At 37.7% G+C, this 27,489-nt stretch overlaps 1 protein-coding gene across 1 annotated transcript in view; it reads right to left on the bottom strand.

Annotated features, from left to right (window-relative positions):
* The window catches only part of LOC145662871 (venom allergen 5-like), a 125,923-nt gene that overhangs the window by 48,768 nt on the left and 49,666 nt on the right, over window positions 1–27,489 (bottom strand). The window contains exon 5 of the mRNA XM_081728833.1: window positions 7,772–7,856. Within this exon, the coding sequence (XP_081584959.1) occupies window positions 7,772–7,856 (85 nt within the window). The remainder of the gene's footprint in view (window positions 1–7,771; window positions 7,857–27,489) is intronic.

The following is a 27,489-nucleotide window of genomic DNA, read 5'->3' as shown; positions in this document are numbered from 1 at the left end:
GTTCTGTGAATGCAGAGAACTAGGATCACCTGAACATCATGTTCTTTGGTGCCCAGTGTTGGAAGATGAGTTACCAGAAAGAGACAGTATAAGAACAAAAACGCTGGAACAGATAATCAGCAGCGAAAGGGATTGCAAAATATTAAGCAAAATCACACAAGCATACTCAGAAATGAGGAGAAAAAAAATATTACAATGGAAACAAGTAGGAATCAAATATGGATAAAGTGAGATGGATGCGTGTTGGAGAAAGTGGACCCCTCCCCGGGACCGAAGGCACCTTCTGCAAGGCACCGGAATTCCGTGCTCCCCGGGGAAGAGTGGATGAGCCAGTGCATTCCCGGGCTAAATCTGGATCGGAACTCCGAATGCGCTGGATGTGTGTGTGTGAGTGTTTGTGTTCATACTAGGTGTTTCTTGTGTGTGCGCGTGTGTGCTACAGGAACTGTTACCCTGCTAGGGACTGGATGGCAAGAGTATCTCAGACTGGAAAGGTTAGCCGGTGTGCGGATCTCAGTTCGGATATAGGTGGTAGGACACAACGGACCAGGGCCTACACTAAGTGCTCTGAGTGGGCCCTGGACCTCAAACCTGTATCACTGAGATTACTCGACAAGGACACTCGACTGAAAACACTCCTCCATTGGACAAGCATGAACCACTAGGAACAGCTAAAACTAATGTAGCTATAGGGAAATCGTCTATGATTATAACTATATTGGAATGTGTTGAAATAGTGAGAAGAGTGAATATGTGCAAAAATGTATGTGATTGTAGCCAGTGGTAGTGCTTAGTGTTGTTATTCTAGTATTAATCAGTGTTTACGGTGAAACTAGAAAAGATACACAGGGAAAAACCAAGTGAAAATCGATTAGTAAATTAGTGCATTTTCTAGTCAAACACAGGAGAGAAGCCCAAAACCATACAGGGCTTAACCAAAAATCATACAGGGAGAAACCGCAGAAAGAAGAGGAGACCAAAATAATAAATAAATAAATAAATAAATAACAAAATGAATAAATAATATATAATAACATAATTAATGGAAGAAGTATAAATATGGAGAACTAGTACACAAAAGAAGGGAATGAAATGGAAACTAAATAAAAATAACTGATATTATAAATAAATAAATAAATAAATGCGAAACAACCATAAATAAAAAACTAAATATGCATAAACAATCTAAAAATTTTTTTTAAAAAATATTAATAAATAAAACCATAGAATATTTAAACACTAGCAAAGATAACAGTCATGTTAGGCTAGGTTTAATTAGGTAAGATAGTTTAGTAAATAATAAACATTAATAAATTTTGATAAACTATTAAGATAGGAATAGGAAACAATTAGGAACTAAGGTAGGCAGTTAAGAGACATGCAAATGAATATACCACTTAGGGAAATTATTGTTTTTTGTTTGTTGTTTTCTTTTGTGTGTGTGTGTGTGTGTGTTGTGTGCTGTGGTTGTTTTCCTTTTTCCCTTTTTCCTTTTCCCTTTTCCTAAAATATAATGGATAAGGAATAAAGAAAAGAAAAAAATGGCAATGATGACAACCCGTTCCGGTTTAATTTTTCAGATACCGGATCTGAAAGACGGGCCTGAGCCAAAAAAAAAAAAAAAAAGAAAAAGAATCCCCACACTGATTTGCATGTCTCATACATAGAAAGATTTGATTTCGGGGGGTTGCAGGTTAAACGTTCATTTAGGAGGAGTCCGGGCTTCAACCCCGGATAAATTTTGAATAAAACCGCAATCTTAGGGTAAAGACATACCTAAGAGACCTCACGATCGAGGTCGAGGTTTAAGTAGTGGTCGCTACCTCGATGCCTAGGTCTAAATGCAGGTAGGGCGCACATAACGAGGAGGTCGAATCCCCGTTGTAAACCTCAGTTTGAGGAGAAACAATACTGTAACACATCTGAAATTATTGCTTAAAACTCCCTGGAAACAACAGTTTGAAATTCGAAGGGCCAAACAGTTTATAGGTAGTGATTGACACCAGAAGAAACATGTGAAATTCATAAATCTTCTCTCTTGTTTCGCTAAAATATTTGATTCTCATCTCTTGTCTATCTCTATCAATAGATCAAAGACTTACATTTTTCAATTTTTGTGATGAAATGCCCTCATTCAGCACTCAGGCGGGAAATCATTTCCCAGTAAATTAAAATTAAAAAAAAAAAACAGGCATGTCTTCAGGTTTCGGTTTGGAGGCGGTAATAACTGTGCCAAATGAAGTTTCGTCACTGCAACTCCATTACCCGACATTTTCTCCCTATGGATATGTGCCTGTCTTTACGGGAATTTCTTTACCTTATATCAGTAACGAATTTGGAAGAAACCATTTTTTATTAATCTCGGAATTAGGGGAGAGGAGTGGAGTTTTTAAACATAGATATAATTAACAGTAGATTTGTTCTTTAGAAATCCCGCAATTTACGGACTTCAGCCCAAAAGCCCCTTCCTGTAAACGCCACTGCCTTATATAATAATAAGCTACAGTATAATTCTAAAATAAATATGAAGAACTTACCTGACATTCATATTTCAGTTGCTATTTCCTTCATTCTCTATTTAAAACGTCTGTATATTGATGTTTGTGTTTCATATCCAATATTGCTGGAATATTCCTCACTAATTCTATTAATTAGTGAGAATATAAGACCTGTCGAGTATACACATGCAGAATCCTCTGCAGACGAAATTGTAAAGCAACGAACAATTTATTCCTTGCAGCGCTTCAGAGAGAACTAAAGATAACATGACGCACAACGACGCTCCGCTGAACATCGATGTAGAAAAAATACTCGGTTGTTTACCATCGCGACCACTAATTCACCCTCGCGGTCGACCTCTAGGTCACGATATAGCGTACATCTTCGGCATGAGCATACCCATTTGGATCCATGTGTTTGTGCCAGTATCGAGGGTGCGACGGCGAGGGTGCGACCGACTTCGGTCACGAGGTCTCTTCGGTATCTATGTTTCTGACCCTTAGGCCTTATTTCAACAAATTATGCAAATGTCGGAGGTTCCAGACTTCCTAGCTACGCCACTGCTTGGTAGCATATATTCTTCCTAAAGATCATCAGTCTCTGTTCACTTCCAGCCATAATTTCATTCTTTCAAGTCAAAGAGAATACATTCGTTCTCCTACCCATTTTGCGTTCTTAAAAGTAAAATTACGTTATAATTAAATGTGCGATTTTGCCATTTTCAATATACATTTTTGTCCCCTTCTCCGCAAAAAAAATCTCATGGGAGCAAATTGCGTGTATCTCCCCCTGTTCCAAATAGAAAAATTGAATTTGGATATTTTCTGCAAGACTATTGGCGAGATATAGAATTTCATATCCAGTATTTATGTTTATTTGGTACTGGAATTAATAGAATTGGAAGAATTGTTTTATGTAAGTATAATTGTGCAGAACAGCCATGGATAAATGTTTTGTACTGCTATATATAAAAGTATGAAAATTATTAGGAAAGTTTATGGAGGGGGGAAATATCCTTCCCAGGCGGGGACAACAGTAATTAAGTTAGTGCCAGGGAAAACTAGAGACGGAGAATTTTGTTAGCTTTCCCCCTTACAAAAACGTTTTTTAAGTAACAAACATTCTGTATCTGACGTATGACTGCCTATCGTTCTTTGTGGCTCCGTGGATGAGTGAGTAGAGTCGTTGCTTGGTAATCGTGAGTTTTATGGATCGAGTGCTGTTCAAAATTTTCATTCTTTGTTTCCCATATCTGAAGATGTTTCTCCTCCTCCGTAATCATCTGATGCTCTCAACTGAGTTCTCCACTTGAATTCAACAATTGGTAGTGTAATGCTCTCAAGTTCGGGTGAGCTTTTACATGTCTACTTACCAAATCAAACTTTTCGACAAAATATGGATGCTATCCGATCAATTTGTCTCTAATTCTAAATTTACTCATGTGACGACTGTCTCTCTCTTTCATCATTTTTGCATCTCTTGTTCTTCAATGTAATCAGCTATGGCATGAGATGGCTTGGGGTCAAAACTTGAAATCATAACAGTGCTATACCAATGGGCTCACTCTCACTAAGCATTTGATTAAATGTATGTGTATTCACACTGAAGGAGGGGAATATCCGCTCTTCCTACCCTCCTGAAGTGACAGAATATTTATTCAGACTCTGCAAAGTCATTTCAGATCAAACGACTGAAAGAGTTCATTCTAACAGAAACAGGATTGGACTTTAATTTTTTGTTTTATTTTATCTTCACAAATAAGACAAATATCAAGTAATAAATTTGCCCTAAGAACTACGTCTGAGACTAATCTCTTTTGGAGAAATGATGCTGTAGATGATAGTGTGAATTTCGCCCAAGTGTACGGGAATTTTCCGTGCCAGGCGATTATGCCACCCGCGTTTTAAAGTTAATTCGGATCAAATACTTCCTGGCAAATGCTTCGGACTCAACTGGTGGAGCACTTTAGCCGTAAATCTCCATATAGCTGTACCATCCAGAAGTGTCCTATACTGTACCATCCAGAAGTGTCCCTTACTATACAACTTAGAGGGACGGGGGAGGAGGGGAGAAACAAAAAATAAATAAAACTTAATAACTCTTGAACCACTTTACCGATCTTGATCAAATTTTCAATGTAGATGATTTTCGGGACTGGGATGATTTTTATCATTTCTCTTTGACGGAGCAACGTGGGGAAGGGCATGGAGGGGGAGATATACAAAAATCAATAAATATAAAAATAAACGTGACTATGTTCGTGAATTAATTACTTTTGAACCACCCAATCGAGCTCAATCAAATTTTCAACATATATGAAGTTTAAATCTAGGAAGTTTCTTTATCATTTCATTTTGACAGTAGGTCTTAGGGGAGGGTGAGGGGAAGAGGGGAAATATATAAAAATAAATAAAACTTGAGAACTTTTGAACCACCCGACCGATCTCAATCAAACTTTCAACATCGAGAAGGTTCGGGCCTGGAATGTTTTCTTCATTTCACTTTTACAATGCAACAAAGGGGACGGGGAGATTTATGTCAAAAAAATAAAAATAAAAGTGACTGTCTTTGTGACTTTATCACGTTTAAACCTCCCGACCGATCTTAACCAAATTTTCAACATAGATGAATTTCAGATATGAGGTGCTTTTTATCATATAACTTTAACTGTAGAACTTAGAAGAGGGAAAGGGGAGGGGAGAAATCTATAAAAATAAATAAAACTTAATAACTCTTGAGCCACCCAACCGATCTCGATCAAATTTTCAACATAGATGGCGTTCGGGCTTGGAATAATTTTTATCACTTAACTTTGACGGTGCAAAGTAGGAGAGGGGGAAACGGAGATATATGTAAAAAAAATAAAAATGAAAGTGACTGTCTATGTGACTACACTCTTGATCCACCTGACCGAATCGATCAAATTTTCAACATAGATGAGGTTCGGGCCTGGAACGGAATTTATCTATTCACTTTGACGATAGAAGTTAGGGGAGGAGGTAGTAGTGGGAGATATATAAAAATAAATAAAACTTAATACCTCGAACCACCGGACCGATCTCGATCAAATTTTCAACCTAGATTAAGTTCGAACATCAGATGCTTTTTATCATATCACTTAGACGATGTAACTTAAAGAAGGGGAAAGACATATTACAAATGATCGAAAATGACAGATATTAGTGACGAATCTGTAGTTTTGGAGGTTGTTGAGATGAACAGTGACACTTCTGATGCCATTTAAATCCAAATTGAGCCCCGCAAAAATTGTTGGAGGGGAGATATATATATATATAAATCAAAATTACCATTATCAGTGTCGAATTCATACTTTTCGGGGTCGCTGAGATGAACAATGACTCTTCCGATGCCGTGGCTTGCAACATGTGGAGGAGAGGGTATATGTAAAAATCGTCGAAAATGACCAATATCAAGGAGCGCTTTAGTAATAGTAAGTAAAAAGTGACTGACTAACGAAACATATCACTATTTTTGATCATTTATCCCAACGAAGCGGGTAATTGATGCTAGTTCCTTATAAAAATAAATATCTATAAGATTTACGAAGTTTGTTTGTCATATACAACATGTTTTTAATATTCAACATATTTTCAGCACACAGTGGTGGCTTCGGAAATATAGGTTCTATTAGTCTTAGGTTTTAATAGGAATCCCTTCGTTCACTGCAGCCTCCGGGGTAGGTGATTATAAGGAGTCTCCTTTGTCCACTCCAACCTCGGGAGACAGTTATAGGATTAGTCCGTATCTCACTGCAGCCCCGGGAAAAAGGTGGTTCTAGGGTATCTCTTTCACTGACTGCCCTCCAGAGATAAGTTTTAGAGGGCATCTCCATTACGTTTTGCGGCCCCGGAAGGTCGTTGTAGGTTAATGACCTGTAGACTGATGCTTCTGTCCGCTTGTGGTTCTCTTTTATAGGTGTTCTCTGAAGTGATGGTAGGTGAGGAGAGGGTCGTCCATCTTTGTTTCACTTTCGATCCAACTTTGTGACTTCCTGATGTTCTTCTTCAATAGTCTGCTGGTAAAAATGTTTGTACACAATAGCACGTAGTTGTGAATGAAGCATGTATTTATAGAGATTGCTTACACGCGAGGTATGGAACATTTGGATATGCAAATATTAAACGTGAATGAGTACATCCTGGCAAACATGTTTCTCAGCAGGTTTTGGTAACAGAGGATAAAGAAATATGAATTTTGAAGTAATTTCCAGTCACGGAACTGAAGTATCTGAAACTGGAGATGAATGATGCGTTTCTTGTTTGAAAATGAGTGTCCATATAGTCTGCTAAACATAATTATTCTATCAGACTTTGTTTTCATAATGTCAAACAAAACACAATACACTAAGCAAAGCTATGAGACAATATATATAAAAGTCAATCACGTAACAGTTTCAACACAATAACTGTGCCTTCATCGGACTTCCACTCCTTCGTGCTACTTGGGAGTTGATCACCTCCTATATACTTTCAGGAGATCATTTTTTAATTATGCTCCGCACCTTCATTTAAAAGTAAGACTTGTGTTATTAATTTTCACTTGTACACCTATACACTTATTCAATTAAAAATATACGTTTTTCCTGGTTACATTCGTGTCCTCTATTTATTCTTGTTATGTTCCCTTATTAATTTGTTCTCTTTCTTTCGTCTTCCTTCTCTTTTCTTCTTTAAGTAGAATTTTCTCCTATTTATTTATCGTGAATCCTGCATTTGCAATTCATCACCTTGTCTCTTGCCTTCATAGTTTCCCTGGCTTCTTTCCATTTTCTCACCAAAGTCCTGTTCTCTCCTTCTATGACCTCTACTCCTTCCCACGCTATCCGGCGGTTTGTCTCTTTCTGATACTTATATATTGCGTTTTTGTTCCGTTTCAATCTTACGTTATCTTTGTGCTGTTTTATCTTCGCTATCATCTTCATTTCTTGTTTCTACGATGTCAATAAGTGGGATGCGCAGAATGTAGCGACAAAAACGGGAAGGAAATCTAACATGGGAGGAAAATCATTAATTGCAGCATATATACAAGATTTTTGCAAACAAATGTATTTAAAATGTGTTTAATTTCCAAGAAAATGTCATAGAGGGCTTCCTTTCTCGTTTGCGAGACCTGGATTTGATTTCTGGCGGAAAGTGGGTGGTTTGCAATCTACGTCAGTATGTAAATTCAGGTTTCACATAACGTCGGTGCAAAAGGCATCTAATTTACTATTACCTATATTAACTTAATAATTATGAACATGGATACTTACGAGTTTTCATGCATACGCTATGAGGGTCATCAACACAGTGACGTACGTATACGTCAGCCATACTTGCAAGTTCGTTATTCCATTTCTACGGGAATACAAACGAATATATAAGTACCAACTATAGTATTTATTGTAGTATGTTGCAATTACTTAAGAAACTAACCTCTTCGGATATATCATGGAAGCGCCTAGAAAAAGATTGATATTGGAAGTCAGAAATCTCCCTCCTTTGCTCTCAAATTTGCATGAAATAAACGTAATTTTAGCCAGTCTAGTTTTCCTAATAAATATTTTTTTACAAGATAAAAGCCTCTCCAAACGACTTTTGGGGATATGATATTACATAATAGTACTTGCGGATATTAATGATACATTGGTGCAAATATTCAGTCTTTCTTGTAAGATGAGCTTAACTATATGAATTCAGGGGCGGACTGGTCCACCCTGCTACCCTGCAAATGCAGGGTGGGCCCCCCGAACAGGTGGGCCCTCTCCACCAATTTTAAAAAGATGTGCTCAATTAAACCTACCAGCATCAAAAATATGGCAGGGTAACTCTCTCAAACTTGTGTTTTGCATAAAAAAGACGTAAAGTTAAACTTTTATGAACAGACCTTATTCTTCTTCACGTTTATCGACTTGAAAAGGTTCCGTCTATGAGACAATCAGGCCTTAAAACACTGCGGGGTTTGTGATACAGCAGCTATTAAAAACGAGCACGTTAAATACCAACATACTTTTTTAAATATAAGAAACACAGTAGATTTCAGGCTGTTATTGGATTTGGATACCATTGCCTACTCCGGTCCTTTTACAAGCCGGCGAGTGGCGATGTTTTAAAGAAACAATAGTTTCGTAGATATTGTTATTGTGGAAAATGGAGGTGAAGCCGGAACGCTTTTGAACTGCATTGTCCTCAGATCAAGCTTCGAAGAAAGAAATCGGATCAGGCTTCGTTTTTTTTTTTTTTTTTTTTTCAGTGCGGTAAAGCGAAAAGAAATTAGTCGCCACTATCAACGATTGTTTTGTACGTACAAACCTCAAACAATTACTATGAAGTTGCTGCCCTCGGCTCGTGTTTTATTTGTATATTACATCGAAGAGCAAATCCGATAGCAGCAATTCAATTATTGGAACACCAGTTACGTGTCGTTTGTCGTGGAAGTCAGATGTGGTTATGTCAGTATAGATGGTAGGAGTGATTGTAAGATTACTGTAAAGAAAAAAATATGAAAGTGGTGCTAAAAAGCGAGAACACAAACGAAGATGTGATTTAGAAAAAGCTGCATCTGACCCAAAACAACGTACTGTAGGCTATTTGAATCTGTGAAGCCCCAAGAAACAAATGAACATGATGTAACTCATTCGAGTACTGCAGGACAGTTGCCAGATATTTTTTTGTTTTTCTGTCTAAGGTGTTTATAAATTATAAAGTATACACCACGTCTTTGGATGATTTCAGTCAATTCCAGCTTATCTTTTATGGCTATTTTTACTTGAAATTACACAACTTTAACAGGCGAACACGAAATTAACTGAACTGTTTGCTGCCGCGTAGTGCTTTCAAACGGGTCAGATCAGGCTTTCATGGGTCACGGGTCGAGTCAAGCCTGCTTGAGACACGGGTCGGGTCAGGTCACCTACGCTAGGGTCAGGGCTGCTCTAGCCACGGGTCGGCTCGTGTCAACTTTCCTATGCACCGTTTCGGCTAAATCCTTCTCGGGTCGAGAGGGTCGGGTCGAGTTGAACGTCGACCCGACCCGACTCATGACCCGAATAGGTTTTAGCCGAAGCGATGTATAAGAAAGTTGACCCGAGCCGACCCGTGGCTAGAGCAGCTCTGACCCGACCTGTGACCCAAGGAGGTTCGACTCGAGCCCTGACCCGATGAAGCCTGACCTGACCCGTTTGAGAGCACTAGCTGCCGGCACTGGGCTCAGTAAGCGTTGGTGTAACTTCTAAAAGTGCTGAACACTTATGCTGTCAGTCAAATCAGTGTGTATATCGTGTAAATGTTAACTTCTCTTTAGTTATTTAAAATTAATTTAAAACAAAAGTGTAGTAAAATGTAAAAATTATTTGTGATGTGCAAAGTAGGTATTCATATGAAAAGAGAAGTTGGAGCCAGCCGAGGAATGGGCGGACTACACTAGACGATAGACGATATCTAATCTCTCTGCGACATTAAGATATGATATTGTGAAGATATGTGTATTTGGACATATGGAAAAGTTTCTTATTTTGAACAATGGAACATTTTATTTTAAAAGAACATTTCAGTCAAAAGCATCATCATTCGTTTCAAACTAAATCACCTTTCGACTTTTTTTTCTAAGTTCATTTGCCTTTGCTGTCTGTCATTCATTTCTTACGTTGTAAATTTTTCAATTAATAAAATAACAGATTGCTTCCCCGTCCGCATTCCTATCATCACTTTACCTTGGTTAATCTACGAGCATGCACTTTTTTCATCGAGACACAAATCAAAGTGAATAACCGAGGATATGAACCCGGAAGGAACGCCAGACAAAAGGGATTGAGAGACTATTGGAAGGGACAGTCGACATGGAGCGAGAGACGAGTTAGAATGTAGACCGCTAGCTTCATTTGAAATTTACGATTAATAGCCTTGCTCTGTCTTAGAGAGCACCTTTGATTCAACGACGATGTATTGCTTTTTAAGAAGAAGTTTTAAGTTTATCTAAAGTTGCGGACTTCGTGAAGTTGGTTACTCAGTCCGGGTTTCGCCAACTCTTAACCTTGGTTGCTGGAACGACCAGCCAGCCAAACAGAGGGATGGACGGACGTCGGCCCGTAGGAGGAATCATGGAGAGGACAACGATCAGACCTGCAAGTAAGTGCGAGTAGATTAACCTATCCCGAAAGTTACTCCCTTCTTTCCCCTTTTCACCCCCTCTAACATCACAATCTGTTTCTTTTGTACGTGTTGGATTTCATTTAAATGCAACCCAGGTTGGATCCCGTACCTCGTGTTTTGTTAAGTTCCATATTTACAAAATCCTGGGCGCAACTTGTCGGATCTGACATCCCCAAACACGTCAATTATTAACACATCATCTGAGCTCTCAGACCGACAAGGGGCGACTGCACATGGCGGAGATGTGGTTTTAACTTGTGTGAATGCACACATGTCTGCGACCCTCGATTCACTTTGCATTAATTTGTTTGCCGCCCACCGTTAGAATTTGATGAAATTCTATTTGTTTTACCACCCTCCCTCCACCCTCTCAATTTGTTGTATTATTTTGTTTTATGTGCTTTTAGTTATATTATTTAGAGATATTTAGAGAAAATGGTGAATACTAACATTATGGCACAAGCTAGTCTTACGTCTCTTGATTCTATTGTGCGCCCCACATTTTTTCACGGCAAGTATGGGGAAGACGTCATTCGTTTTTTTGAGTATTTCGAATCTTACTGCGTCATTTATGAGTTCAATGCAGTAAAGAAGCGTCATTTGCTTCCGTATCTATTAAGGGACGGAGCCTTAGCGTGGTTTCTAGCATTAACTAGGACAGATGATTTTGTGAACTTGTCGTATGTAGACATAAAGAGACGAATGATCACATTATTTGGTGGTTTTGTAGTTAAGAAGGTGACGGAACACACCATTCGTTCTAGAGATAAAAAAGAAGGGGAACCTATTATGACATATATTTATGAGAAGCTAGATCTCATACTTAGTTTTGATAAAGCCATGCCTATTCAACAACAAATTAATTTCCTTATTGAAGGGTTATTGCCTCAGTATTTTAAGCTTACATGCAACAAATCGTTTCCATCTGTTGATGCGTTATGTGAGTTTTTATTACAAGAACAGTCAGCTGAGTTAATAGTAAATTACAAGACGCTCATTAAATCTAATTCGAAAGAACAAGTCTTGCTGTATAGTACACCGGAATTTATCGCAAGATAGCTGATGTTTCATTGCGCGATAATTCTCATGTTTCATTTCCTCTCGAAGAAGAACAGGAAAAAAAAGAAATGCTTGCACGTTTGCATTATCATATCTCATCCGCTGGGAAAGAATGCGGTGATCAACAGTCAGTAGATTCTATTCCGCCTCATCAACAGAAATGTAACTCTTTTTTTTCTTTTTGTTCCTCTGAATGTAAAAGTGCCGAGAATAATAATAATATGCATGATAGAATGGGCTCTGTGACGAATACTTCTGTTATTGCTAAGAACGAACAGAACAAGCGCAAACAGAATCATAGTACGTCTCACGTGAATAACAAAATACACTGTCCGGCCAAAGCATTAGAGTGCAACATGGCGCAAGTCAGGAGAAGTAATAATTGTAATGTTTTACATAGCGGAAATAGTTCAGGGAATGGTGAAAGACCTGTTTTTAAGACCCACACGATAACTACGCAGTAGTAGTGGTCCGCGTATGGCGAACTGAGTCAACAAAAATTCCTCGATTCTGATTGGCTGAGAGAGGTCACGTGACGTTAGGCCCCGCCCACGCGGGAAATTCAAATTTTCCAGGTCACGTGGTATGACGTCATGAGTCACCCTGCGGGGAAATCCCTCATTCTCTTTTATGACTAGGATTTTTGAAAATTGTTCCCTTTTACGGGTAAGATGTGTGTTTTGATTGGTTGACAGCTGTCACATGATCTTAGACCCAGGGATATTTGAAAATTCGTTCCCTTTTACGGGTAAGATGAGTGTTTATGATTGGCTGATAGAGGTTACATGATCTTAGACCCGCTACACGGTGAACAGGTCACATGGTATGACGTCATGTTTTACCCTTGCGGGGAAATCCATTACTAATTCGTTTCCTTTTACGGGTAAGATGAGTGCTTTGGTACCTTGATTCTGATTGGATGATAGAGATCACGTGATTTTAGGTCCTAGGATTTTTGAAATTAGGGTGTCCTTTCTGATGTATACTTTGGTATCTCGATTCTGATTGGTTGATAGAGGTCACATGATTTTAGACCCACCACACGGTGAACAGATTACATGGGAATACCCCTCACTCATTTGTTTCCTTTTACAGGTAAGATGAATGTTTTGGTACATCAATTTTGATTGGTTGATAGAAGTCACATGATCTTAGCCCCCCCAGTTCATGAGGGAAATACAGAGCGATATGACGGCGATCCATCCTAGACCGGGATCTTAGAATTTAGTTCCCTTTTTATGGTTATGTGTAAAGTTCCCATGAAGGGTTCAACCTCATCCTTAAATAACCCTTTTTTTGGTATCATGATATTGTACTGAAGTTTACATTAAATATTATCGTTCTCTTTGGCAGATAAGATGATTACCAGCTTTCTTACCTTGATGGAGATCCTGTCCTTGAATTAGTAGCCTATGTCTCTGGAAGTAACAATGGTGAAAGAGGGTTGTTGCTTGTAGATTTCTTATAACACATTGTTGTGAGTTTAAGCGATTTTTTAAACGCTCAGTAAGCGCTTCAATTATGGAAACAGTGTTGCCAGATTTTTCTTACTTAAACTGCTCCGATTCTTTTCGAAACGGTTCCGCAGAGTGCAAGAAATTTTAAACTAAAATTTTTTTCGAACTAAAAAAAATTTGTAACTAAAAATTTTAAACAAAAATTTTCAAACAAAAAATTTTCGAACTAAAAATTTTGAAACAAAAAAGTTTCAAACAAAAAATTTTCGAACCCAAAAAAAAATTCGAACTAAAAAAATTAAAAATTTTTCGAAAAAATATTTTAAACTAAAAACTTTCGAACTAAATTTTCAAATCAAAATTTTTCGAACTAAAAATTTTAAAAAAATTTCGAACCAATTTTTAAAAATAAGTTTCGTACTAAAGATGTAAACCACATTTGAAAATTTTCAAATCAATTCTTGAACTAAATTAAAAACCAAATTTTGGACACTAAAAAATCTTTAATTATTTTTCGAACAAAATCATGTAAACCAAATCTTGAATATATTTTTCACCTTAAATTTTCAAGATTATCATGATTTGAAAACAAGTGTTCAGGGTTTCAAGAAATAATAAAACACATTTTTTTTTTCAACTTGTTGTATTTTAACGAAAAGTATGTGGTCTTCCTATACATGTTTATTAACATAATAAATACAGGATCTAGTTAATGAATATGTTGGACGCGTCATCATCTTCGAATCTTGTAGCCGTATCCTGTAAAGAAAAAGAAGAAACGACGGATTACTTTAAGAATTTCTTTTTTCTGAAACAATAAAAATGAGTCAATATTGATAAGAGAGAAATAAAACTTACTCGTAAATGATGGATGTGCTTAGGCTCATCTTCCTCCTCGGGTACAGGATCACTGCATTTTTTCACCGATGGTGGTGTTGGTGGTTTACGAACTCTTCTAGGTACTGCATTTTTCTAGGTGTTGCTGCTTTATGGTCAAGGTTCCCCCCTTCGGTACGGGATTCTGCATTTCTTCCACTGATGGTGTTGGTGGTGGTTTATGAACTCTTGTGGGTACTTCATTTTCTTCTTCTTGGTGTTGCTGCTTTGTGGTTAAGGAAGGGAAAGAAGAAAAGGAAAAGGAAAAAAGAAATGGCGGCCTTATTGGGTATTTACAGTTTTTTCTTCTTCATCTTCTTCTTCCAGTTCCATCTTCTGTTTTTTAACGTACCCGTACGGAACCGTATCATAAGAATTGAATTCTTTAAATCGACGTTTTGTGTACTGGATACTGTACATTTTTCTTCTTTGCGTGTGACGATGGTATGGTCTTTGGTCCTGCATATTTTATGGGGGATAGTGATGGTGACTTGTCCACGGCATTGATTTGTTATCATTTCTTTTAGCGTATTGAAATTTAATTGTTGTCCTGCATTGTAATTTAATGTAAATCCTCTAATTTTGCATATGTAGCTGGTGACGTTGGTATCCGGATTGTATATTTCTAGGCTGTAATTTTTCGGTCCTCCACTGACAAATGTCTTGATGTATGCTCGTGGTCCGTCAGATTCCATCTCATTCGATAAGCATCCCAAGTACGTTGAAGGTTCAATGGTTGGCTCCCCGGGCTTTTCTGTAAATATTACAGAATCCGTGTCGAAATATAAAACACGTTCCTGCAACATTTCCAGGTACTTGTACAGTTCCAGACGTGCCTGACATGTTGTAAATGCACCTAACACGACATTGGTGTTTCGGTTTTGAACAGGCACATGTTCATTGTACTCCCAGAACGCATACAACATCGTATCATTGATGGGTACAATTTGATGGAGTTTAATGTCGGGGGAAGTGAGTTTTTCATAAAATTCTTCCGGCCGATCAATAATTGTGGTCTGGCTAAAGTTTGATCTTTGGCAAAGCTTTCCCCATAGAGAGTTCACACAAAGCTTAGATAAACTTCTTCGTGCAGGATTATTTTCAATTTTGGACGGATCCAATGCAATACCTTCACGCTCCAGGACGGTTTGTATGAATTTTGATTTGTCTTCTTCGGTCACACAGGAACTAGGCCAGCCAGACGCTTCCATTTTTGATTTTAAAAATGTATTGATATATTCCGTGAACAAGCCACCTGTTTTCGTGATGGGATCATATTGTTCAATGTCATAATCCCAAATTTCAAAAATTTCCACTGGTTGATATCCTAATTCTACTGCTTTCTGGATTTCATATGATACCCATGTTCCAGTGAGGCATCGCTCCTGGTCGTTGTGTGTACACGTTGCTGTAGGGTCTGGGTTCATTTCTTCGGCACACGCAGCACACAGTGGAAAGAGTAGTTTCTTGTTACATCGGTAAGGCAGGAGACCATGATAAAGATGGCGACTTGGTAATATCGTCATTTTGATTAGACCATTGACTTTATTTATTGGTGGTATATTTTCATCACCCTGTAGATAAATTCGTGGATGGCCTACAGGGTATTTAGCACACTTATTGATGTAAGGATAAAGCGAGACAATATCGAAATATTTTATTACTTCCCCCGCTTTTTCGTCGACTTGGTGGTACAATTTCACGCAATTGGTCCTTCCTCCAAAAAAGCTATCTCTTGGATTTAATGGTCTGCGGTTCATGTACGGGTGATTCTTCAGATACGTCGCCATTGCAGGATTTTGTTTTAAGAACTGATTAAATTCGCACTCCCACATTTCATGTACAATGTACCCCAATTCACGCAGTCTTGCATTTTTGCGTTGCGTTCGTTCATAACGGAATTCCATGGTGTCTTCTGGATTGTTGTAGATGGGCTGATTACGGCCTGTAGTAAAACATACTTTACACCCGTGATAAAAGCAGCCGGCATGCTCGTAGATGTGCTCCTCTAACGTCTCAGGATCTTGGTAGTAACCATCAACATGGAATCCCGCAATAAACACTTCTTTTTGTCGGGCCGCATGTAAGATTTGTTTTCCTTCGCGTTTTTCAATGTAGGCCAGCCATTGTATTGCAGCGATCGATTGGGTACTTCTCCATCGATAGCCATGTGCCGATAGAATTCCTATGGTATTAGGTTTAAGGAAATTCCGGCGGAATACTAAATTGGAAGCACTGGCAATCGTGATCGTCTCCAAGAAGGGATTCACTTTGGTTTCTGTTTCAAATGACGTCATAAACGAAACGCATGCTTGTCGCAGTACATTGACATCTTGAATACAATACTTGAGAATTTCTTTCTGGAAATCAAACGTGTCATTACGATGATCGTTGTACCACTGCATGAACTTGTTTCTGTCTTCGACGGCCATTTCATCTGCACCATAATACTTTGTTTCTGGAAGTGGTCCAATATACGATTGATTCTCCTTGGTGTTGAAGAAATGCGGGAAGTAGCCTTTGGTTGCGGGTAAATTGAACGCTTTTGACAATTTACTTAATGCCATAGGTAGGAAGTTCAACGAGTCAATGAACGTCAGGTTATTCAACGTTAAACTCAATATCTTGGTCCCATTTAATATGACGTCAGGTCTCCATTGGCATTGTTCTACCATGGTCTTTAGGATAAAATGTCCATCGTATCCCTTAGCGTTGTGCGCGACACAGAAAATCCTATTTATATTGGGACGACGTTCCCGCAAGTACTGGAGAAAATCATAAACTGGATCCTCTCCTTGGAAAATATGCTGGCGCTGACCACACGTACTGCAAGACTGCTGGATATTATTGTTTTCAACACATGCATAACATACTTGTTGTGCAACCAATAAATTTGGAATGTGTACATACGTATTATCGCCAATATTCGTGTCCTGCATAGATTCTATATCATAGAATATCAATAAGGCTTTCTTTGCGTGCATGAGTGAAGGAACACCAGGTTTCAAGCATTGTCGATCAGGAAGCATATAACATTGATGGGATCCCGGAACAATCTTCTTACAAACATTGCAAAAGATCTCATTACAGTTATGAAGTCGTTGTCCTGTATGCACAAAAGAATAAACTCTGTAGCATTTAGTACATTGCTTCACCATTCTGCATACAGGTTCCCCACGATGATATACAATATTACGATGATTGTTAAAACATTCTTCGCCGTAAAATTGACGATTGCAGTCGTTGCACTCCACTAGCGTTTGGTTCTTGTCGCATAGAGGTCTCTGTAAACATTTGGAGCATGTTACAGGACAATTTTTCACATGTCTGTTACGTTCACTGTATTTTTTATGGCACGCTTCACAGTAGAACTTGGTTGCAAAACAAGCAGTTAAAGATTGGATGATGTCAAAGTGACCAGCCAAACAAATCAAATTTATGGGAGTGCGATTTTCATCGTTCGGTCCCTCGTACATGATATCATGGCCTGTGAAACTGGTGTACACTGTAATTTTATATTCTTTGAGGTATGCCTGGAATTGTCGAATTTCATTTACACTGGCACCATGATCCAAATTGACTCCTGCATTTGCACATAGCGCATCGACTTCTTGGTCCACAACACATTTTGATTGATCTTTATATTGCTTATGTCGTTTTACATCTACATTCTTGTATTTTTTCAGGCCAATAGCAATAACAAGGGCGTACGCCAGGCACCTTGAATCTTGATTTTTTACACGTACAATCCCACGCTTGCAACGTAATAATTCTTCATTTTGAAGTACTCCTTGCCGCAAACCACCGCCGTAGCCACGTGGAATATCCACACGATGAAAATGCACGGTGAATGGTTCGTGCAGGAGAAATGCATTGTTACTTTGTAACACTCTTTCGAACGAGGCCCACATCGTTTCCAGTGTCAAGTTTCGTGCTTGGCGAAAACTCACCCAAAATGGTTTATTCGTGTTACGTGGCGATATTACCGATAAACCAACCATCGCCTCATCGTCGACATTGGCTAACAAATGGTCTAGCATTGCTTGGAAACTATTATGTACATACTGTATGATATCGGTTCCTACGGGCGGTGCGTTGAATTGAACTTCGAGCATTCTGCCTTCAATGTTAAATCGTCTATAATGACGAGTGATTTCATTGCGAACAGTAAAACCCGATTCGGCCATGGTTAATAAAAGGAGAAAACAAACAAACAGGTACAATTACGGTAAAACAAATATGTAATGGGAAAAAAGGAATTGAGCAGCGTGAATTTACTACAAAAGAAAAGAAGAAAGAAAAATCTTAATCACCTGATAAACAGGAAATCATAACATTCATGATAAATTCTTAACTAAGCAATTCATGTAAAGGTCCTGAGTTTGATTCCTGGCGGTGACGTTCAGAATCTCATTATGAAAACACATGTACTAGAAATCAAAGTTTTTTAAAAAAATAATTATGTTACTGAAATGAGTGTTTTATTGCTGTCAAACTCGAGAGCATTACATCAGCATGTAACTGACCTACCATTCTATAGTGATAAAAAGAATGCATGAAATGAATGAATGTTTCATGAGTACTGAGATGTTAGAAAGTACGCGTAAGCATTTTTTTTCCACTCACAACGACCTTTAAATGATGCGTTTGCAAGTTGAAGAGACTCATCAAACATTAACGATACACATACGTAATTGTCGAAACAAAATCTGTATAGCGTATTTTTTTTTTTATTATTGTGACTAAGCGGTTAGCGTACATGGTTCGGACGTGGAAGGCCCTGGTTCAAGCCTCGGTGGGTTTGCTTTCCACGTCGGGGCATGTCAAGCCTTTTCTGTAATTTAATATTCTCACGCGTTATCATACATTCTTTTCAAAACTAAGCTAAATGACTGACGTGCACACCTCATAATACATAAACGTACATAAATCGTCTATAATGACGAGTGATTTCATTGCGAACAGTAAAACCCGATTCGGCCATGGTTAATAAAAGGAGAAAACAAACAAACAGGTACAATTACGGTAAAACAAATATGTAATGGGAAAAAAGGAATTGAGCAGCGTGAATTTACTACAAAAGAAAAGAAGAAAGAAAAATCTTAATCACCTGATAAACAGGAAATCATAACATTCATGATAAATTCTTAACTAAGCAATTCATGTAAAGGTCCTGAGTTTGATTCCTGGCGGTGACGTTCAGAGTCTCATTATGAAAACACATGTACTAGAAATCAAAGTTTTTTAAAAAAATAATTATGTTACTGAAATGAGTGTTTTATTGCTGTCAAACTCGAGAGCATTACATCAGCATGTAACTGACCTACCATTCTATAGTGATAAAAAGAATGCATGAAATGAATGAATGTTTCATCAGTACTGAGATGTTAGAAAGTACGCGTAAGCATTTTTTTTCCACTCACAACGACCTTTAAATGATGCGTTTGCAAGTTGAAGAGACTCATCAAACATTAACGATACACATACGTAATTGTCGAAACAAAATCTGTATAGCGTATTTTTTTTTTTATTATTATTGTGACTAAGCGGTTAGCGTACATGGTTCGGACGTGGAAGGCCCTGGTTCAAGCCTCGGTGGGTTTGCTTTCCACGTCGGGGCATGTCAAGCCTTTTCTGTAATTTAATATTCTCACGCGTTATCATACATTCTTTTCAAAACTAAGCTAAATGACTGACGTGCACACCTCATAATACATAAACGTACATAAATCGTCTATAATGACGAGTGATTTCATTGCGAACAGTAAAACCCGATTCGGCCATGGTTAATAAAAGGAGAAAACAAACAAACAGGTACAATTACGGTAAAACAAATATGTAATGGGAAAAAAGGAATTGAGCAGCGTGAATTTACTACAAAAGAAAAGAAGAAAGAAAAATCTTAATCACCTGATAAACAGGAAATCATAACATTCATGATAAATTCTTAACTAAGCAATTCATGTAAAGGTCCTGAGTTTGATTCCTGGCGGTGACGTTCAGAATCTCATTATGAAAACACATGTACTAGAAATCAAAGTTTTTTAAAAAAATAATTATGTTACTGAAATGTGTGTTTTATTGCTGTCAAACTCGAGAGCATTACATCAGCATGTAACTGACCTACCATTCTATAGTGATAAAAAGAATGCATGAAATGAATGAATGTTTCAACAGTACTGAGATGTGACAAAGTACGCGTAAGCATTTTTTTCCACTCACAACGACCTTTAAATGATGCGTTTGCAAGTTGAAGAGACTCATCAAACATTAACGATACACATACGTAATTGTCGAAACAAAATCTGTATAGCGTAAATCTTTTAACCAAATATTCATGCACTCGTGGCTAAGTGGTTAGCGTACATGCTTCTAACGTGGAAGGCTCTGGTTCAATCCTCGGTGGGGTTTGCTTTTCACATCGGATCGCTGTCAAGTCTTTTCTGAAATTTAATATTCTCATGCGTTATCATACATTCTTTTCAAAACTAAGCTAAATGATTGACGTACACGCCTCTGGCCTTGGTTCAATCCCAGGTGATTGCTCGAATATCACGTTAAGCTGAAGGGGGGACGCTAATACTTTCAAAGGGTATCGAACCATATTATTCTCAGACATAGTTTTTAATATTCTGTAATGTATTCTTTTCAAAACTAAGCGCACACATTTTTCTGGCCATGGTTCAATTCCCGACGGGTGCTCGCTGAAGGGACGCTAAACCATATCATTTATCGTGCTTACTTCTAATGTGTGGAGGTTCCTGATTCGTACTCCCACTTTCCCATTCCACTAATTCCTTCATAGTCTAAATATTTCGTACTAAAAGTAAAACAGTGTATTCGTGATCCGCCCACAAATATGAAATAAAAATGATTTTCGAATCTTGTGTGAAAAATAAAATCTCACTGAACTTACCTCAAATTCAATGAACAAAAAGTCGGTGCAGTAAAGCTTCTTAAATAAAGACACTTTTAAAAAACAAACCTTCTCACACGATAGTTGAGAGCGATGTAGGATTTGAAAAATGAAATTTAGATTTTTATTTAGGTCGTTGTGAAAACGATGTCACCGTCAGCCAATCAGAAACGAGGAAATTTATAAAATGACATCACAACGAACCAATCAAAACGCTCGCTGCTTTTGTCATGAATCACGAACCAAAACGATGTGTAACAATCGATCGTGACGTCATTCAAGTTTCTCAATAGTTACAACATCTAGTATCGCAATTCCGATGCCAATTCCCTTCTGTCAGGATCATGTCACTACTTGTCGTAACTGTGACGACATTTCATTTTCCTCATATTCCATACGAGAATGTCAATGTTTGCTTTTTTTCATGAATCATGCTGACACGTTCGTAGTAAAACTAAAGTAATGCGATCCGCTGACGTTTGCATTTTTTCAATCATATGTGCTTCTATGTCGTCACACAAAGAAGTCTATCAGCATTTTATTTTAATCCACGTTACACTGTCAGATTTATTTTCTTAAAGTATATGTGTATCCTTTTCAAGGACCATGGTTCGAAACCCACCAAGCATGATTAAATCCGAATTCATTCATAGCTAAGCGGTTAGGATACACATCTTTGGTTTGAAAGACCTGAGTTCGATTCCTGGAGAAACATTTCTTAGGATTTTTCTAAAACTTGGTTTAAATTTCTAGTTCGAAAATTTTAAAAGTTTAGTTCGATAAAAAGTTTGATTTGAGAAGTGTTACACTGTCAGATTTATTTTCTTAAAGTATATGTGTATCCTTTTCAAGGACCATGGTTCGAAACCCACCAAGATCGATTAAAACCGAATTCATTTAAGCGGTTAGCATACACATCTTTGGTTTGAAAGACCTGAGTTCGATTCCTGGAGAAACATTTCTTAGGATTTTTCTAAAACTTGGTTTAAATTTCTAGTTCGAAAATTTTAAAAGTTTAGTTCGATAAAAAGTTTGATTTGAGAAGCGTTACACTGTCAGATTTATTTTCTTAAAGTATATGTGTATCCTTTTCAAGGACCATGGTTCGAAACCCACCAAGATCGATTAAAACCGAATTCATTTAAGCGGTTAGCATACACATCTTTGGTTTGAAAGACCTGAGTTCGATTCCTGGAGAAACATTTCTTAGGATTTTTCTAAAACTTGGTTTAAATTTCTAGTTCGAAAATTTTAAAAGTTTAGTTCGATAAAAAGTTTGATTTGAAAATTTTTAGATGTGATTTACATCTTTAGTTCGAAACTTTTGTTTTTAAAAATGTTTTAGTTCGACAAAATTTTGTTTCAATTTTTTTTAGTTCGAAATTTTTTTTTGGGTTCGAAAATTTTTTGTTTGAAACTTTTTTGTTTCAAAATTTTTTTGGGTTCGAAAATTTTTTGTTTGAAACTTTTTTGTTTCAAAATTTTTTGTTTGAAAATTTTTGTTTAAAATTTTTTTTAGTTTTGAAATTTTTTTAGTTCGAAAAATTTTTTAGTTTAAAATTTCTTGTACTCTGCGGAACCGTTTCGAAAAGAATCGGAGCAGTTTAGGTAAGAAAAATCTGGCAACACTGTTTCCATTAATGAAGCGCTTACTGAGCAATAAATCGCTTAAACTCACAACAATGTGTTATAAGAAATCTACAAGCGACACCCCTCTTTCACCATTGTTACTTCCAGAGACATAGGCAACTAATTCAAGGACATGATCTCCATCAAGGTAAGAATCATCTTATCTGTCAAAAAGAACGATAATATTTAATGTAAACTTCAGTACAATATCATGATACCAAAAAGGGTTATTTAAGGAGGAGGTTGAACCCTCCATGGGAACTTTAAGGATAACCATAAAAAAAGGACAAAATTCTAAAATCCAGGTCTAGGATGGATCGCCGTCATATCGCTCTGTATTTCCCTCATGGACTGGTGGGGGGTCTAAGATCATATGACCTCTATCAGCCAATCAGTATCATAGTACCAAAGTACTCATCAAAGAGGATACCCAAATTTCAAAATCCCAGGGTCTAAGATCATGTGACCGCTATCAACCAATCAAATTCAAGGTACCAAACCACTCATCTTACCCATAAAAGGGAACGAATTTTAAAAAATCCCTGAGCCTAAGATCACGTGACCTCTATCAGCCAATCATAAACACTCATCTTACCCGTAAAAGGGAACGAATTTCAAATATCGCAGGGTCTAAAATCACGTGACAGCTATCAACCAATCAGAAACACACATTTTACCCGTAAAAGGGAACAAATTAGTGAGGGATTTCCCCGCAGGGTGACTCATGACGTCATACCACGTGACCTGAAAATTTGAATTTCCCGCGTGGGCGGGGCCTAACGTCACGTGACCTCTCTCAGCCAATCAGAATCGAGAAAATTTTGCTGACTCGGCTGGCCATACGCCGGGGCCTACTACTTACGCCTATTGTTAGGGATAGGATTCTGCCTTGTATCAAAATTAGTATTGGCAACAAAGAGTATAAAGCGTTGTTGGACTCTGGGAGTCAAATTTCAATTTGTACTAGAGAGCTCCTTCCTCCAAACACTAGACTTGTTAAAAGGCGTACTATTATCCGTGGCATCTCGGGTAAAGGACTTGAAACTAACACGTTAGCTGTACTGAAGTTCAAAATTGACGGTTATTCATTTACGCATACTTTTAGAGTTGTTGACAAATTTGCATCTTCTGTTTTGTTGGGAAATGATTGGTTACTTCCTCAACATGTCACTATTAACCAGGATATTCACGTAGTTCACATAGTTAGGTTTGGGAAGCCTACTGATCACGCTTTACCTGAAAGTCATGCTATAGGCACAGTTTCCGAACAAACAGCGAACCTTATGCAAGCGTATTTCATAACGGCGAAATCTGTTACTTTGCCACCAAATTCCAGTGTTTCAGTACCTGTTCGTAAAATTAATGATTTAGTGGGACTTAAAAATGTTTTGCAACCCAATGAGAAAATCTGTTCTAAAGCCGAAATTTTTGTTAATGAGTCTAGAGTGGATCCTGTTAATCCTGTCATTAGAGTAGTCAACCCAACCAACAAGAAGTTGTGTTTAGAGAAAAATCTTCATTTAGGTGAAGCCATTGACATTAGGCCGGGTGCTCATTACCCAAATGATACAAATAGTGTTCAAAATCATGGTTTAGCCAGTAAACAAGACAACGATAACTTTCCTGCTGGTTTTGATGTCAAGCGTGTGGACATTAACCCTCAACTTTCGGACGATCAGAAGCAAATGTTTTATTCTGTAATAGAGGAGTATAAGGATTGTTTTTCTTGGTCAGAGGATGATTTTGGAGTGGCCAAGGGCTACGTACATGAAATTAAAATGCTAGATAACGTCCCAGTTCACACCAATCAGTTTCCTATCCCCTTCCATTTAAGAGAAGAAGTTAAAAAACAGATTGATACTTTGCTTAAACAAAAGGTTATTAGGAGGTGCATCTCGAGTTATAACTCGCCTATTCTTCTCGTGAAAAAGAAGTCTGGATCTTATAGATTTTGTTTGGATTGTAGAGCGATCAATTTACACATTGCACCTGACAGTTTTCCTGTACCGTCGATAGAAGACATTCTTTCGCGTCTTAGTAAGTGTCGCTACCTGTGCTGCTCGGACTTGCTCAGTGGTTTTTTCAAGTGAAAATCGCGGAAGAATACCAACACGTCACTGCCTTTTCAATCCCAGGAGCGGGTTCTTTTTGTTTTACAGCACTTCCTCAAGGCCTTATCACTAGTTCCGCTGGTTTAAACAGATTAGTGAAAATGACATTGGAAGGATTAGAATCTGAACAAATTTTCGGGTACCTTGATGATTTTTTTTGGGGTGGGAACACTTTTGAGGATGTTATCAATCTCACCAAGAAGTTATTTCAACGAATTAGAGAACGTGGTTTTAAACTTGCACCAGAAAAAACGAAATTGGCTTATTTTTCATTAACAGTTTTGGGACACGATATTTCGTACGATGGCTTGCGCATTTCCAAGAAAATAACTGACTCCATTAGTAATTATGAACGTCCGAAGACGAAAAAACATGTGAAAAGTTTTCTAGGATTAGCTAGCTTTGTAAGACGATTCTTACCTAATTTTTCTGAAATTGCGGAGCCTTTGAATTCACTTCTCAGAAAGGATGTACCGTTTAAGTGGACACAAAAACAACAAGATGCTTTTGAGAAAATTAAAGACCTTATCATAAAATCGCCATATTTGATGCATTATAATCCGAAACACCCTGTATACTTGTTCTGTGATGCATCAACTCGCGGTCTGGCTGCCGTGCTCAAACAACCTATATCCTCTCCAGATGACCCAGAGTTAGCACCCATTGCTTATTGTAGCCGTAGCTTAAATAAAAGCGAGAAGTCTAGACACCCTTATGAACTTGAACTTTTGAGTATCATATATGCCTTTAGATCCTTTCGTTATTTTTTACTAGGACGTCACTTTTTTCTGAAAACCGATTGTAAGAGTCTTTTGTTCTTAAAGCAGACAAAAATTTAGGGAAATTTGCTAGGTGGCTTAGTTTTATTGAACAGTATAACTTTACTGTAACACACATCTGGGGTATCTAACATAGAAGCCGATGCACTTTCACGTTTTTCTCGTGCCCCCAGGGACATTTCTGATGAGCAACAAAATGAGGAAGACCCTCGAGTATTTTCTTCCACTGTTACAGAGTGTAACAATATGCTAAGTGACGAACCTTCTCTCAGAACTGAACAAATGAAGGACCCGTTTTATAAGGATATTTTTGATTGGTTAGAAAACAAGGAAAAGAAAAATCCCAAAATTGAAAGACAGGCATTTTATTTCACGGTTAAGGAAGGAATCTTGTATAGAAAACAAAAAACATCTAGTGGTATGAAATTTTTAGTTGCTGTACCTGTTTCATTACGCTATAAAGTTTTTGATGCGGCTCATACTTCTGCCATTGGTTCAAGTCACGGAGGCTTTTCTAAGACATATGATCTTTTAGTGAAATCTGTGTATTTTCCTAATATGAAACAATATATCTATCAGAAATGCAAAGAATGTTTAATTTGCCAGTCCAGCAAAAATAAACCTGGTTCTGCTTTTGGTACATTGCAAACGTATCCTCAAGTGCCGCCCTTCTATCGCATTTTTGTAGACATTGGAGGGGTGTACTCCTCGAGTAATATTTTGAGACACAAGTATTTGATTGTCGTAGTCGATGCAGCTACTCGGTATAGTATTTGTGGTTCATTAGCAGATATAACAGCGTCTTCTGTAAGTAGTTTTCTTTATGAAAATGTAATTTTGAAATACGGTATTTTCAAAGAATTAGTCACAGACAAAGGTCCATGTTTTACAAGTAACCTATTCAAGGAGTTGTGTGCAATGATTGGAGCTAAGATTCGATTTGTAAATGTTCAAGCTCATTACGCTAACGAGACTGCTGAGATAGCTATCCGAAACATTGAACAGAGACTGAAATCTGCGTTGTGTAATAAAGATCAAGGAAAATGGGTCGAACTGCTGCCATCTATTGTGTTAGCCCACAATTTAACTGTTAACTTATCCTCTGGATACAGCTCCTTTGAACTTTTGCATGGATTCAGATGTAGAATGCTACACGAAGCAATTTTGGACACCCCTTGTCAATTTCAGGACAATGCTGAACGTTTACAGCAACTTGGAGAAATACGAGACAAAGCCCATGATAAATGGTTCCAGAGACATAAGACAGCAACGAAATTTTATGACAAACGTCATTCGAAACCCAATTTCAAAGTCGGAGACAAGGTATGGATTTTGGACAGCACCATGAAGAAAGGATCCACCAGAGCTTTCAGTGGACGTTATTTTGTTCCAGGAATCATTCAAGATATTGACCACCCAAATTCCTATTTTGTTAAGTTCAAGACTGCACGAGGAAGATTTAAGGTTGATTCGATTGCAGTACAAAGATTGAAGAAGTACTACGAGAAACAGGAGAAGGAAAACGAGGGAGAGGAAGAAGAAGATGATGTTGACTTGGATATACAAGACGTTGTCGAGGATGCTACTGCGAATGCCTGCTGTGCCGAAGAACAGGAAGAAAAACAGAAGAGAGAGAAAGAAAAAGAAGAACACTATGAGATTATTTTTAATCCTGCGGTAAACATGATAGAAAAAGAAGATATTCCATCTGTGAATCTTCGTGAGATTGTGATTGCCAACCAATTACCTACTTGGGCTGAAACAGGGAAGAATTGTTCCAGTTTGAAACCGAAGTTTGGTGCCAATTCTGCAATCAACAAGAAAATCAGTGTTTTTCGAGGAGATATCGCTATGATTAAAGCTGACGCCGTTGTCAATCCCACGAATGAATTACTTATTCCATTAGGAGGAGCAGATAGAAGTATCCAAGAAGCTGCAGGAGAAGAATTTCGTAAAGATTGTGAGAAAATACGTTCTTTAAAACCAGGACAAGTGAAGATTGCTCCAGGCTAT

This window comes from Thermobia domestica, chromosome 1 (genome assembly GCF_964235325.1).
Source record: "Thermobia domestica chromosome 1, izTheDome1.hap1.1, whole genome shotgun sequence".
NCBI classification, from domain to species: Eukaryota; Metazoa; Arthropoda; class Insecta; order Zygentoma; family Lepismatidae; genus Thermobia; species Thermobia domestica.
Note: the sequence above shows the minus strand (reverse complement) of the source record. Positions and strands in the feature narration are given on the sequence as shown.